Source organism: Perognathus longimembris, chromosome 8 (genome assembly GCF_023159225.1).
Source record: "Perognathus longimembris pacificus isolate PPM17 chromosome 8, ASM2315922v1, whole genome shotgun sequence".
NCBI classification, from domain to species: domain Eukaryota; kingdom Metazoa; phylum Chordata; class Mammalia; order Rodentia; family Heteromyidae; genus Perognathus; species Perognathus longimembris.
Window position 1 is genome coordinate 72,709,586 of NC_063168.1, and position 14,091 is coordinate 72,723,676.

General features: G+C 45.8%; 1 protein-coding gene across 2 annotated transcripts in view; it reads left to right on the plus strand.

Moving 5' to 3' along the window:
- Positions 1–14,091, plus strand: part of Nol10 (nucleolar protein 10) — a 109,251-nt gene that overhangs the window by 72,026 nt on the left and 23,134 nt on the right. Inside the window, exons 20-21 of one of the 2 annotated variants that reach the window (XR_007211956.1) lie at positions 8,961–9,063; positions 11,478–11,657. Coding sequence is in view for 1 of the 2 variants with exons in the window: in XM_048353416.1 (XP_048209373.1) it covers positions 8,961–9,063; positions 11,478–11,597 (223 nt within the window). In the remaining variant the exon portion in view is untranslated. Of the gene's footprint in view, positions 1–8,960; positions 9,064–11,477; positions 12,113–14,091 lie in introns of those variants that run through there. The other variant, XM_048353416.1, reaches the window with a different exon arrangement.

A 14,091-nucleotide genomic window follows, 5' to 3' on the forward strand; every position in this document is an offset into this window, starting at 1 on the left:
GATTACAGGTGTGAGCCACTGGTGCCTGACATGGAACACTTTAAACTGTAAAAGCTACGCTCTTCTGTTGTCCTAATGGTTTTTCCCACTGGGTTCCCTAGCCTATGGATAAATGTCTTATTCCATGCTGTATAGATCAGAGGCCATAATCTGTGACCAGTGGTAATTGAGAGAGAACAAATTCTTTACCTCTCAACAAAAAGTTATTATTTATTTGTTTTTTGATTCTTTCTCTATTTTCAAGATAAACTTTCACTGTGTAGCTCAGACTGACCTTGACCTTAAAATCCTCTACCAGTCTTAGGAAGTTGGGATTATAGAAAAGCACCTCTGCACACAGCTAACTAAAAATTACTTTAAAAATTAGAACCTTGGAGCTGTAGAGTGCTTGCCTAGCATGCATAAAGCCCTCAGCACCACATAAACAGAAAGAGCCGGAAGTGGCGCTGTGGCTCAAATGGTAGAGCACTAGCCTTGAGCAAAAAGAAGCTCAGGGATAGTGCCCAGGCCCTGAATTCAAGCACCAGGACTGGCAAAAGAAAAAAGAAAAAAAAATAGAACCTCATTCCTGTTTACTGTGTCTCAATTACATGATTATTGAAAAGGTCACTTGGAAACCTTGCCATAAGCCCTTGCAGGAAAACAGAGGTGAAGCAAAGGTTCAGACACATAGAGGCAGAAGGTGTAATGGCGGTTGCCAGGGCCTGGGGCAGGAGGCTTGTGGAACTGGTGCCAGTGGGTGCAGCAGCCATCACTTGTGGAGTACTTTCATCACCCCAGGAGAGACTCTATGCCCCATTAGTAATCAGCCCTCATTTACGCCTCACTCGCCCATTTCCCAGATCTAGGTGACTACTCTATCTCTATAGACTTGCCTCTTCTGGTTTATGTAAATAAGATCATGTAATATGTAGCACTTTGTATCTAGCACCTTTCACTTAGCATACTGTATTTAGGATGAAACAAGCTCATTTGCCACAGTACCAGTTTTTCCTGAATGGAAAGCTGGGGGCTGGAAAAATACATAGTACACTAACTGCACTAGCTCCACCCTATCTCCCAGCTATCTGCAGAACCCCCTCTTCCCCCTCACGGCCGCTCCCAGGGGCAGCTCTGCTCTTCTGGATGCTCATCTCGCACCACTAGCCATTGAGAACACCCAGATCTATTAATACTTTGCCTAGAGATTCTCAAAGTGCAGGTTCATATAACTTAGAGCTAATACGGAACATAGGGTACAACGTGGGTGAACATTAGCGAATAATATTCCTGTCTGTAGATGTTTGCCGTATTTTATTTCTCCACTTCTCTTGCTGGTGGGCATCGGGGTTGTGTCCATTTCTTGACTGTTATGGATCAGGATGCTGTGAACATTTGGGTACACTTCCACCTGGGTGTAAGTTTTCATCATCTGGGTCTATCCCACCTCTCAGTAGTCTTGCTGGTCACATGGCAGATCTGCATGTAGCCTTTTGAGAAGTGGCCAGTTTTCCAAAGGGGCCGCTCCAGGAGTATGTGCCAGCTCTCTTTTGTATAGCTGCTATTCTTAGGGCTTGATTTGGGTAGAGTCCTGCTCAGAAGCAGATGGAAGTCTGCTTGTGTCTATTATTCCGTTCTGTGGATGGACTTGTTAAATTATCTGATGTTTTTGTCTTGCTATATTTACTACTTGAGTACCACTCCTGAAATAGTACTTAGCATAGAGGTACTAAGATAATCATTGAAAGTTTGAATCCTCAGTGCTCTGGCTGCATGTCAGATAACTCAGGAAGTCACTTCTTCAAGATCTGCTAAAAAAAGAAGTCATTCCCCCTCCCCAGCCCATATCAGGAAATGGGGAGCTTTGTTTTGAGTGTATGCAGGGGAATTAGGAGGACATGATTTAGGGGTGGGAATATGAGTAATCTCGCTAACATGCTTCCCTCTGTCTGTGGGCTAGCATGACACTAATGTAAAACACAAACAAGATGAAATTTCCCTATTTAAGAATAAGCAATAGCTGAGTGGATACACAGCAGCTAAGCATTCTTACTAAGTTAAATATTCATTTTGAGAAAAAGTGCACATAAGTAATCACATTATATAAGCCTGAAGGGAAAAAGTCCTGTTGTTAAAGTAATAACCCTTTGGTATGAATAGCCTGCAGTCTGCTGGCATTTGGCATACACTGCTTATTGAATTCGAGTCATGACTGGATTATGGTGGCAAATCCTGAACTTGTAGTATCTGAGCCTTATTTCATGAAGCACGAAACTATTATCCTTCAGAGAATGAAATGACTCCTTATGTTTGTTCTGCAAGTTGCCACAAGGCCATCAACAAAAGGCTGCGTCAAAATTGAATGTGTTCAGTTTAAATGTCCCTTGGACTTGCTCAGCTTGAGAACTATTCTATAAGGAAAAAGCAAATAGCAAACAGAAGCTCTGCATAGTCATATGGTTTTAGATAAATACGTGAGCCTGTCGGCACAGATTGCTAACTTTATTTGTGCATTATTTACCCTTTTATCCCCCTCTCCACCACCTAGCCATTCATCAGACACCCAAGAGAGACTGGCATGAATGAAGTGCTGTCCTGTACTTGGGAACAGGAAGGAAGAATACATGCCTTGGGGTACTCCAGTCCTAGCCAGTAGCCTCTGAGCTGCAGTGAGGCAGGTGGGGCAGAGGAAAGAGCGGGCTTAAGGTGGGGGTTGGAGGGAATCTTTGGGGGACACCATGTCAGAACTGATCTTTTGAAAGATGCTGAGGAGGCGGATAGTGGTCCTTTTGGCCCTAGCTAACTTGGGGAGCCTTGGTTAGGAACCTGTACAGCTTGAGACAACCATCAATTTTCTCCAGTCCTTCCCCCAATTGTATAAATACTTTAGACAATAAAACATAGTGCCATGTACCAGTGGGTCATGGCTGTAACCCTGGCTACTCAGGAAGCTGAGATCTGGAGGAAGTCAGACTGGGCAGAAAATGCTAACAGTCCTGTCTCCAAAATAACCAGAAAAAAGGTTGGAGATGTAGTTCAGGTGGTAGGATGCCAGCCAGCCATGAGCAAGAAGCTGAATGAGCACCAGGCCCTAAGTTCAAGCACTGGCTTTGGACATTGATTAGTTAATTGATTGATTGGTTAAAGATTAATTAGTTAATTAAAGAACAGGGGCTGGGAATGTGTCATAGCAGTAGAGTGCTTGCCTAGCATGCATGAGGCCCTGGGTTTGATTCCTCAGCACCACATAAACAGACAAAAGCCAGAAGTGGTGCTGTGGCTCAAGTGGTAGAGTGCTAGCCTTGAGCAAAAAAAAAAAAAAAAAAAAGGGAAGCCAGGGATAGCACTCAGGTCCTGAGTTCATGCCCCAGAATTGGCAAAAAGAAAAAACAAAACAACAAAAACCAGAAGAACCAGAAACATTAAAGGTGTCTTCTTGCAGAAACCTGTAACAAAATAACTCAATTTTAGAAAAACAATGTGGGGAGAAACTGGGTATCTAGAGATCAGTTGACAAATGGTGACCATCATCCCAGTCAGAAGTAGGGAGGACTGACCCAGGAGGTCAGGAGCAGACAGACTTAGAACCAAAATCTTCATAGGTTAGCAGACAGACAGAGAAGAAGAAAACCCAGCACCAAACGCATTGATTACTGATTTAATATGAAAGGACAAGGGAGCCATCAAGGATGGCAGTGAAATGGCCGGTTCCTTCTGAGGTGGACCAGATTCAAAGCTTAGAAGCATTGCACTGGGGTTTTAGCACATGAAGCCTGCAGAGCCCACGTCTTCCTGGAAGTGTTCAGTAGGTCTGGGGTCCTGAAGGCAGGCGAAGGGTGTTAAGGTGGAGACACTGGTCTGAGAAAGAGCGGCTCTTCCTGTGCTGAAACTGAGATGAAAAGCTGTCCCAGCGTGGCAGACTGTTCCCTGATTTCTGAGAGGAAGGAGACCGATGATTCTCCTAAAAGCGGTGTATCTCTCTTTAGAAAATCGCAAGGGTGTGTAAAATAATGTGTAGAATTTTAGAGATGTAACACATCCCCTAGTTGCTTAGGGCCAAGAATTCTGATTGAAAAGATGGGCAGTCACAAATAGTGAGCTGCCAGAGTTAGCGGGGAAGACCCTGCCGCCGTGCTGGAAGACAGCCATGCTGGCGCTGCCCTGCTGGGACTGGTTTCTGGTTTCTCAAGCAGACTGATAAATGAGCGGCAAGTTTTTAAACTATCAAAAATAATTAGTGTGCCTGATTCTTCACAAGGAGTTTGGTAGTAAGAGGAAAAGTGAGAGCCAGTAAAAGTGGCAAAGGTCATTTAGGCTCAGGAGAGATGTTTTGGTAGTGGGCAGAGAGGAATCAGCAGTGGGAAGAGGGTGGTGGAGAAGTGAGAGAATGGCGGCCATAGACCAGTGGAACCTGGTGAGGAATCGGGCAGAAACGGGACCAGGGGCCTCAGCGGAGGAGGCCGAGGATGGGCAGGGCATCATCCTCGGAGCCACAGGGGACAAAGCCAGCAGGCCAGGTAGGTTGCTTCCTTGGTGAGTAGGTTGGACCGTGTGTGCTATCTGCTCAGTGTGCAAAAGCATGCTCTGAAGTAGCTGCCCTGTGGTAGGTCCTGGAATTCAAAGACTTTTGAAAATAACTTATGCCTTCAAGGACCTCCTCTTCATGGGCAGTTCAGTAGCAGAGCCCTTTGTTGGGGTGTCAGCATTACCCTCTCCGCACTAACTGTGGTCTGTTTCCCCCTTCAACTGAGTTTCCTCACTGATAGATAAGGGACAAGAGGTGGAGTCCCTCAGAGTGGACGTTCTAAAATCTAAAAGAGGTAGCATGCACCGGCAGCACGCCAGCCTGCTGGGGTAGCGCCCAGAGCTGTCACTGCCGCGCGCGCTCATCGGGAATGGGCCGTGCGGATCATTTTGGTTGACGTGCTCTTGGCAGTTAAGTATTGTAGGAATCTTTCCCAAGATGAATGTGCCACACTGTGTGGATCTGTTGCTCCATTGTGTGTGTGGAAGTGCTTCTTGTTTTTCTCTGAGAGTGTATAGATGGCAAGAGTTGCTTTAGAATATACTCCTAGCGATAGGCTCCACTGGTCTAAAGAGGGTGTGTGTGTGTGTCAGACACGGGCAAATCATCCGCCAAAAGAGTCTGGAGCACTGTGCACTTAGCAGTGGCTGCTCCCGCTGCAGCAGCCACGGCTCTTAGGCATCCTGTTGCACTTCAGTGGTGCTGACAGATGGCTTCCTAGCGCTCACGCTGCTTGAACGTACCTCCCCTCAGCGGGGCCTCTGAAGCAACTTGTACAAACTGAAAATACAGGTCTTCCCGTGGTTTCAATAACTTCTATGCTGTAGGGAAAAAGTTTTCCACGGTCACTTGACAGGCCCTAAAAATACATTTAAAAACCATTTATAAATTTTTTTGAAGAAAATGTATCTGTAATTCTACCTCTGCACCTAGCTCTTGTGAATTCCATGTCTTCGTACTATCCTCTGCTCTCCTGCTTCCCTTCCCCGCAAAGCAATTTTAAAACTTTAGTTAAAGAGCATGATTTTTAATTAAATGTTTCTAATTAGAGAAATTGTAGAGTGTGTGTATATATTTTAAGCCTCAAAGAAGTATGCCCTTTCCTGGGGCATTTACTAAATATCTAATTTGACTTTCCCCCTTGTAGTTTATGCCCATTTTTCTCTTTTATATTAAGGTAGCCTTATTAATGATTTAGGTTCTTCCCAAGAGTCCTCTGCATTCTGTACTGAGTAATTCCATTCTACTTTCAACCTTTTAAGATCTGTATCTTTTCTTAGCAATTGCCACAGACAAGTTGGGGTAGTTATCTTTCCTTCATTTACATTATTCCCTACCTACTTAATTTTGTTACTGAATAGAAAGCACCGGCTATCTAGACTTGGACCCTAGATGGGACAGGGACAGGGCCGGGAGGAGGGTGTGGGCGGGCAGCCTGTCCTCCCCTCCAGGCCTTCTCTGTGTCTTGTTCGTCTGTGGCAGTGCTTTCTCGGTGTTCCTGCAGTTGCGTCTGTCTCCTTTGCTGTCATCCCTGCAGTCATTCTCCGGCAGCAGACCTGCGCTGCTGGGTGGCAGCCACATAACAGCAAGCTGACTTCCAAAGGGAGGGAAGCAGAACTTGCTTTCATGTAGAAATCTCTCCACCGTCCCCGGCCGTCTCTGATCTCCTGCCATGGCTCATTCTAAAACCCAGTTTGCCTTTCCAAGTAGCCTAGACAGAACAAGTTTTCACACGTGCGCATTGAAAGTACATTGAGAGAAGAAAACCAGAGTTTATATACCCTAGCATGGAGGAAATAAGGTCATTCTTAAAAGAGTAGTAATTTCCCATAATTGACTTGAAAAATCTTTTTCTTCCCAAATTAGTGTTCTCCATGTCCACTTTAGCTCGGTGGCTCCATAGTGGCTCAGAATTCCTGTGAACTTTGAAGCTCTGAGTTTATAGCTAGGAAAGGGAAGAACAAGGTAAAATGGACAGGCAGAGGAATTTACTCAGGCTGACATAATTTACATGCTTGTTAGTTAGTGTACACGTCAGTTTTGTCTTTTTCATTTTTAAGCACAAGGATAGGCTTGGGTGTGACTCAGTGGTAAAGCACTTGCCTAGCAAAGCAACACTCTGAATTCTATCCCCAGAGCCAAAAAAGACAAGAAACAGTCTTGGCTTCAGCAGTTCGTCATGTGGACTTTGTCATTTATAACACCTAATGGACAGTTTCCTGAACAGAACTATATAAATCAAGTATGTCCGGACACACACCTGGAAACCAGGAATCCCTCCGTTGGAAGCCTGGTTTAAGCTTGGATCCTCGTGTGGCCCGGGGCCAGTCATTTAACATCTTACCGCCCTTCTGCCATCTATAAAGGATAAATACTTCTGTCTCAGGGATGTTGAAAGGATTAATTAGTTAGTCTGTAAAGAACTTTGAAGATGAAAAGTGCTTTAAAAGTGCTTCTTAATAACATTATTGCTTAGAAAAGAGTAGCACTTTTATGCTAACCACTTTATGTCTCAAATTATATAAAGAAGCTATGTTTAGTACATTACTCGCAGTTATAAAAGAGATAAATTTCTCATGGTGTGAACATCAAACACTAGCTGCATGGTTTCAAAGGAGTATCCCAGTCTGTGGGATGTCTCTTCAGGAGGTGCGCTCCTCAGTCCTATTTCAGGAAAGATGGGGTCACTACACACAAGGCAGCTTTTTTTTTTTATTTCAAGTTTAACTTTTTTTTTTTTTAATTTTTTAAGAATACTAGCTTTGGGCTGGGAATATGGCCTAGTGGCAAGAGTGCTTGCCTCATATACATGAAGCCCTGGGTTCAATTCCCCAGCACCACATATATAGAAAACGGCCAGAAGTGGCGCTGTGGCTCAAGTGGCAGAGTGCTAGCCTTGAGCAAAAAGAAGCCAGGGATAGTACTCAGTCCCTGAGTCCAAGCCCAGGACTGGCCAAAAAAAAAAAAAGAATACTAGCTTTGAAAAAGGGTGCATTTAGCTAGGGTTGGTACAAAGGAAAGGTAAGAAGGAAAGGGAAGTGCTTTTGTTTTTTCACTTATTTTTTAGTGTTTTTTTGGGCACCTTTTTATTAGCATATATTAGCATACCAGCAGGATTTCATTGTGACATTTCCAGGCAATCACTGTTTCTTGGGCTGGGGCTTCAGTGGTAGAGCATTAACCTGGCAGGCACAAGGCTCTGAGTTCAGTGCCCAGTAGGGAAAGGGAGATGGGGTGAGGAGACTTAATATATCTTAAAGCTTGATTCAATTTTTCAACTTTTTTCCTCTATAAAACAGGTTAACATGGCTGGGAATGTGGCTTAGTGGTAGAATGCTTGCCTAGCATGCATGAAACCCTGAGTTTGATTCCTCAGTACCACATAAACAGAAAAGCCGAAGTAGAGATGTGGTTCAATAGGCAGAGTGCTAGCCTTGAGCAAAAGAAGTTCAGCAGCAATGCCCAGGCTCTGGGTTCAAGCCCCAGAATTGCCAAAAACAAAAACAAAACCCAAGTTAACAAAAGGGGCCAGTGTGTTGGGTTATAACAAAACATCATTAAAGGAAGTGGTACTGTGGCTCAAATGGTAGAGCACTTAGCCTTGAGCACAAAGAGACTGTGGGATAGCACCCAGGCCCTGAATTCAAGCCCCACAACCAACAAAACAAACAAACCAACGTTATTACAGCAACATGCAATGAAGTATTATATAGCTAGTAGAAAATTCAAGTTTAACCTGGCTACTAGAAAGCTTGGGTAGAATTATTCATGAATTATAAGGCACAACAAATGATAACACATTGTATAAAGGTACCTCAAGTCTGGAAGATAAGATCAAGACATGAAATAAGATTTAACTTTGGGATAAAGTGTATTAGAAAGTATAATTCAAGTAAAAAGCTGCAAGATGCCTGTAAAAATCACAGTGACTAGAGATCAGGTAGTAACCAAGTATAATTGCTTTTGGTTCTTATCTGTGGGCAATCAGGTGGGTCCGTGGTAAACGTGATGGCTTGATGAGGCTCAGTGCAGAGAAAACAGAATAGTTCTAGCTCTTTGTATTCACTCCCTCCTAGAAGAGAAGAGAGTGAAATGCTCAAATACCTCCTCATGCCTGCCTTAAGTCTAAACCACCTTAGGTCCAAAAGTGCTACAGACTTAGAAAACACATTTCTCCTTATTTGATTTCAGAAATATGATTAACTAGCCGAGTAACTGTCTCCCTCAGGACTGCACTTACATATCCAGTGGGTGTTAGTCCTGACCGGCCATTGTTTAGATACAGATGTCAAGTGTGAGTAACAGCGGTGTGAGCGCTCTGAACGATTCCGTGGGTTCCCGGAAGTGAAGGGTACTTTGTCCTTACCACAAGTGTGCAAGACTTCTTCATGTGATTAATCCTCATTGGCAAATGAAAATATGTTAATTGATGGGTTGTTCTTAAATTTTCCTACAGCAAAACCCTGGAAGATCGTTTGAAACTTGAAGCAACAAATGGAACATTGAGCGTATCCGACACCACTGTTGGCAGCAAGCAATTGACATTCACATTAAAGAGGGTGAGTTGCTTTTAATAATTATTTTGTAAAATCCACTTCTAGTGAAGTCATGTGTCCATTGACGTCAGGATGGCTTCTCAAGTTTTTCCTTCCCTGAGGAAGCTGTGTTCCCAATTCTAGCATTTTCCCTTTGGCCAGGGCCCCTCACAGTTGACAGGTAGGGAACGCAGGTTGAGGAGTATTATGGTAGCCCAGGGAGGAAGGGCCTCCAGCCGGGAGTAGGCTCTTTTGGGGTTGAACCTCTGCCTTATTTCCGGGTCACTTTGACGCTCAAGCTACAGCCTGGCTAAGCAGAGGTCCTGACCGTCTACGGATTTAACCAAGTACCTAACACCTCGATGGACCTTAAAGATGAGGGCGGTGCCAGTGTGGTCACGTCAGCCCATCCAGATCTCCTCCTGTGCTTTCCCAGCAGAGTGGCCCCATTTCTTTCACCACTACAGTAATAGTGCCTTCTGCATATTGTAGCAGAGCAAGCTACTTAAATATTTGCTATTAATTGACAAATGAAACAACCAACAACAACAAAAATAGAGATGTAAGCCACATATTATAAAGTTCTGTTCTTCCTCTTTCTCTCTTCCTTCTTTATTCTTTTCTTCTTCCATTGTTGGGGATCATCCCAGGTCTTACACATGCTAGGCAGGCTTTCTATCATTAAGTTATACTCCCAGCCCCAAGCTCAGTAGTTGTGTGTGTGTGTCTGCACACGCGCACTGGTACTGGAGCTTGAACTCAGGGCCTGGGTGCTGTCCCTGAGCTTTTTACTCAAAGCTGACCCCCTGCCAACTTGAACCACATACACCTCCACTTGTGACTTTTTGCTGGTTAATTGGAAATAAGAGTCTCACAGACTTTTCTGCCTGGGTTGGCTTCATTGAGCTGTGATCCTCAGATCTCAGCTTCCGAATACCTAGGATTCCAGACACAAGCCTCTGGTGCCCAGCTTACATCACAATGATACTTTTATTTTTTAATCTCGCTGTCCATTGAAGGGGAGTAGATTAAAGGACTGGTAGAAGCAAGACCACAGAGCATGGCTGTGTGCACGCACAGTCCCCACTGTGGAGGCCGGGAAAGCCTCCGGTGGAGCAGGTGAGAGCCTTAGTACTGGACTTTGGAAGGACACCCAGGACAGGGGTGGAGGGAAAGGGAATGGTCAGAAAGGGGCCTCCAGTAGTTATTCAGAATCTATGCCATACACTTCCTAGACCGGGGAGATGGGTGTTTTTCTGACATGACACACAGGTGAGTATTTGTACGTGTGTAGAAAAAGCTGTGAGGGGCTGGGGATATAGCCTAGTGGCAAGAGTGCCTGCCTCGGATACACGAGGCCCTAGGTTCGGTTCCCCAGCACCACATATACAGAAAACGGCCAGAAGCGGCGCTGTGGCTCAAGTGGCGGAGTGCTAGCCTTGAGCAAAAAAGGAAGCCAGGGACAGTGCTCAGGCCCTGAGTCCAAGGCCCAGGACTGGCCAAAAAAAAAAAAAAGAAAAGAAAAAGAAAAAGCTGTGAGCAAAGCAGGCGCTGTCCAGCCTTTGAGGCAGAGCCCCCCACCTCCCCCAGCCTGCCCACGCCTGCGTTTGTGCCACGCAGGCACTCGGAGCCAGTATGGGCAGAGCTCGACCCACACGAGTCGCTGTCTCAGAAACCGTCACCTGTGGTTGTAAAACAGTGGACCCTGCATGGAGCTTCTAAGAATTTCTGCCGGCTGTGGGGATGGGAGCGGGCCCCACCCTCCCACGAGCAGGCAGCACGGAGAGCACGCGCGGGCCCTCCCCGCCATCAGCCCACAGCTTGGGCTCCAGCTCCTCCGCAGGAATTCCTAAGAGCAACGCTCTGCTTTCACGTTCACTGTGGTTTGTTGTTTGTTTTTTTTTGTTTTTTTTGAAACAGCCAAAATTCCTTGGAACTAGTTATGGTGAATGAGTGCTCAGTTAAGTGTGGGTGATCAAATGCAAGGGTTTTACTTTGTTTTTAAGATAGTAAAAATGAACTGATGGTCTGGCTTATCCGAAGAAGATATAAAGGGGAGTGGGCATTTGGTGAGCGGTACCGTCTTCTGTGGGCCTTTCGGAAGCATCCAGGAGTGAAGACTGGCCTGCTGCCGTGGGGTCACACTGTGTTGGGACAGCTTTCTCTGACCCAGAGGTTAGAGCTGCTTTTCCTGTGGTGGGGAAGGGTGACCTGTGTCTCATCAGTCCTGCCAGGTCCTGCCACTCCTTGCCAAGACAGGCTCTTCAGAGCCAAGCCTAGCCTCCACAACCTGTGCCCGAGACAGGGTAGCACCTGCTCCAGGCAGACCCACGGCTGGTGGCGCTGCTGTAGGCTGAGGGTCACCAAAGGGAGCATTGCCCCTGTATTGTTCACACACACAGACACACACACACTCATTTTCTCATGTTCTCTCTTAGTCGGAACAGCAAAAGAAGCAGCAGGAAGCTGAGAAACTGCACCGGCAAGAGAGGAAGAAGCTTCGCCGGTCAGCTGGTCACCTGAGGTCCAAACCCAGAAGAGGCCGGCCCTTTCACTGACTGTGGAAGTGACCCTGCGTGGGGCTAGGAGGCACCACTGCGCCCGGCTAAGGGTCAGAAGTAAACCCAGACAGGGCCTCTCAGTTACAAACACTGTCCTTCCTCCCTGGTTTAACGGAGTAAACCAGATCCTCCTGGAGCATTGCAGAAGGCGACAGCGCAAGGAAGGGCGTGCCCTGTGCCGCAATGGAAGTCTTTACGTCCTAGGAGCTTCTCGTCCGTCCCGTTCCTCCACTGCCGCTCACCGCGGCCTCTGCCGTCCCATCCCTGTTGGCCCTGGCCTTGCGGACTGACCCTGCTCACACTTTTAAGTTTGTGTGGAAAGGTTGATTTGTTTGCCTCTGTGTTTGGGATATTTTCAAAACTATTTTTATACTAACAGGACAAATAATGGTAACAGTGGTACAAAGTGGGAGCTACTGGTTGTTTTAACTTGACACAAGATTATTTTTCTGCTTAAGTACAATTGGGGATCAACTTGATAGGAGGAGCATATAACAATAAATGCTTTCATTTGAATGGCTTCTTTAAGAAAGATCCTTGCCTTAGTTAATTTCAAGATTAACATTGGAATTCGTGGTTTCTTGTATTGTTACTTTATTTTGCTGGGCCCTGGGGCCTGAACTCAGGGCCTAGGCGCTGTCCCTGAGCCTCTCTTTGTGCTTGAGGCTAGCGCACTGCCACTTGAGCCACAGCACCGCTTCCAGCTTTTTCTGAGTAGTTTATTGGAGATAAAGAGTCTCATGGACTTTTCTGCCCAGGCTGCCTTCAAACTGCAGTCCTCAGATCTCAGTCTCCTGAGTAGCTAGGATTATAGTTATGAGTCCGATTTGAAGGTATCTTTAATACAATTGCTGTTGCTTTGTTAAATTTCTCTATGCTCAAGTGAAATACTAACTCTAGATTGTTAAGAGAGAGAGAGAGCCAAGTCTCTCTCAAGCCAGGGTGAGTGTGTGGAGCATCTGTGTGTGAGACATGGGTACAGTAAAGGATTGTTGGTTCTTGGCAAGCAGCCCTCGCTGGCTACAGTTCCCACTGCTTTCCTCTCTAGCCTTTTCCCCAGACTCTGTCCATGGACCACCCTCAGCAGACCGGGCCTCCGGGTCCCATCGCTCTGCTCTGCTCTCCTCCCTCCTCTATGGACAGGCACTGTAGGTGAAGGGGGACTGTGTGCCAGGCCCGTCTCCTGAGCCCAGGGCCTCCCCGGTCCCTGGCCGCTGGGCCCCTCTTCCTTCCTTCTCTGGTAAACTTAAGAGATCATTAGAAGAAAAAAAAAAAAAAACTTTTTAAAAAATCTGATAATTTGGGGCTGGGGATATGGCCTAGTGGCAAGAGTGCCTGCCTCATATACATGAGGCCCTGGGTTCGATTCCCCAGCACCACATATACAGAAAATGGCCAGAAGTGGCGCTGTGGCTCAAGTGGCAGAGTGCTAGCCTTGAGCAAAAAGAAGCCAGGGACAGTGCTCAGGCCCTGAGTCCAAGCCCCAGGACTGGCAAAAAAAAAAAAAAAAAAAAAAATCTGATAATTTGGTTATGAAGTGATTTTCAAACCTGGCTTACCCTGTGTAGCCATGAAGAGAAAACCCAAGTAAATTGAGTATATTGTGTCTTAGAGAGACTGAATTATACTCCGAATTTTGGGAAAAGACAGCAAGGTGTTACAATAAAAGTTTGCTGTTTTGCTAAGGGTAATCTTGAACTCACTATCCTCCTGTCCCTGCCTTTCAGGTGCTGAGATTATAGGCGTATACCACCGCACCCAATTCCCTTAAAGTTGACATACAAATTGATATCATTTTCTTCTTCTCCTTTAGAGGAACATGAATTGGCCTATATTACAGGGTCCTTGTATTTAGGCATCTATAATGACTTGGTTTAGGAACTCTACCCCTCCAAACGTGGGAAAAAATTTAGCCATAATTTTTTCTTTTAAAATTAGTTTTGTTCACACAGATTTTCCAGAATGACTAAGTACAATGAAAATGAGCTTTTGGGTCTAGTGCTGCTGTCCTACTCAAGACAGGCCACGCTGTTCATGAGCAGCTGACCACAGGGACCTTACTAGAAACTCATTCCTCACCCTTAAGAGACATAAGGAACCTGGCGCTGGTGGCTCACACCTGTAATCCTAGTGACTCAGGAGACTGAGATCTGAGGACCATGGCTTAAAGCCAGCCTGGGCAGGAAAGGCCATGAGACTCTTATCTCCAGTAAACTCAGAAAAAGCCGGAAGTGACGCTGTGGCTCAAGTGGCAGAGTGCTAGCCTTGAGCACAAGGAGGTTCAGGAACAGCACATAGGCCTTGAATTCAAGCCCCACAACTGATGAGAGAGAGAGAGAGAGAGAAGGACTGCTGAGCATCACACCTGTGATCCTAGTTACTTAGGAGGATGAGATCTGAGGATCGAGGTTCAAAGCCAGCCTGACAGGCAAGTCCTTAAGACTCTTATCTCCAATTAAGCACCCTGGACACAGATGGGGACACACACACA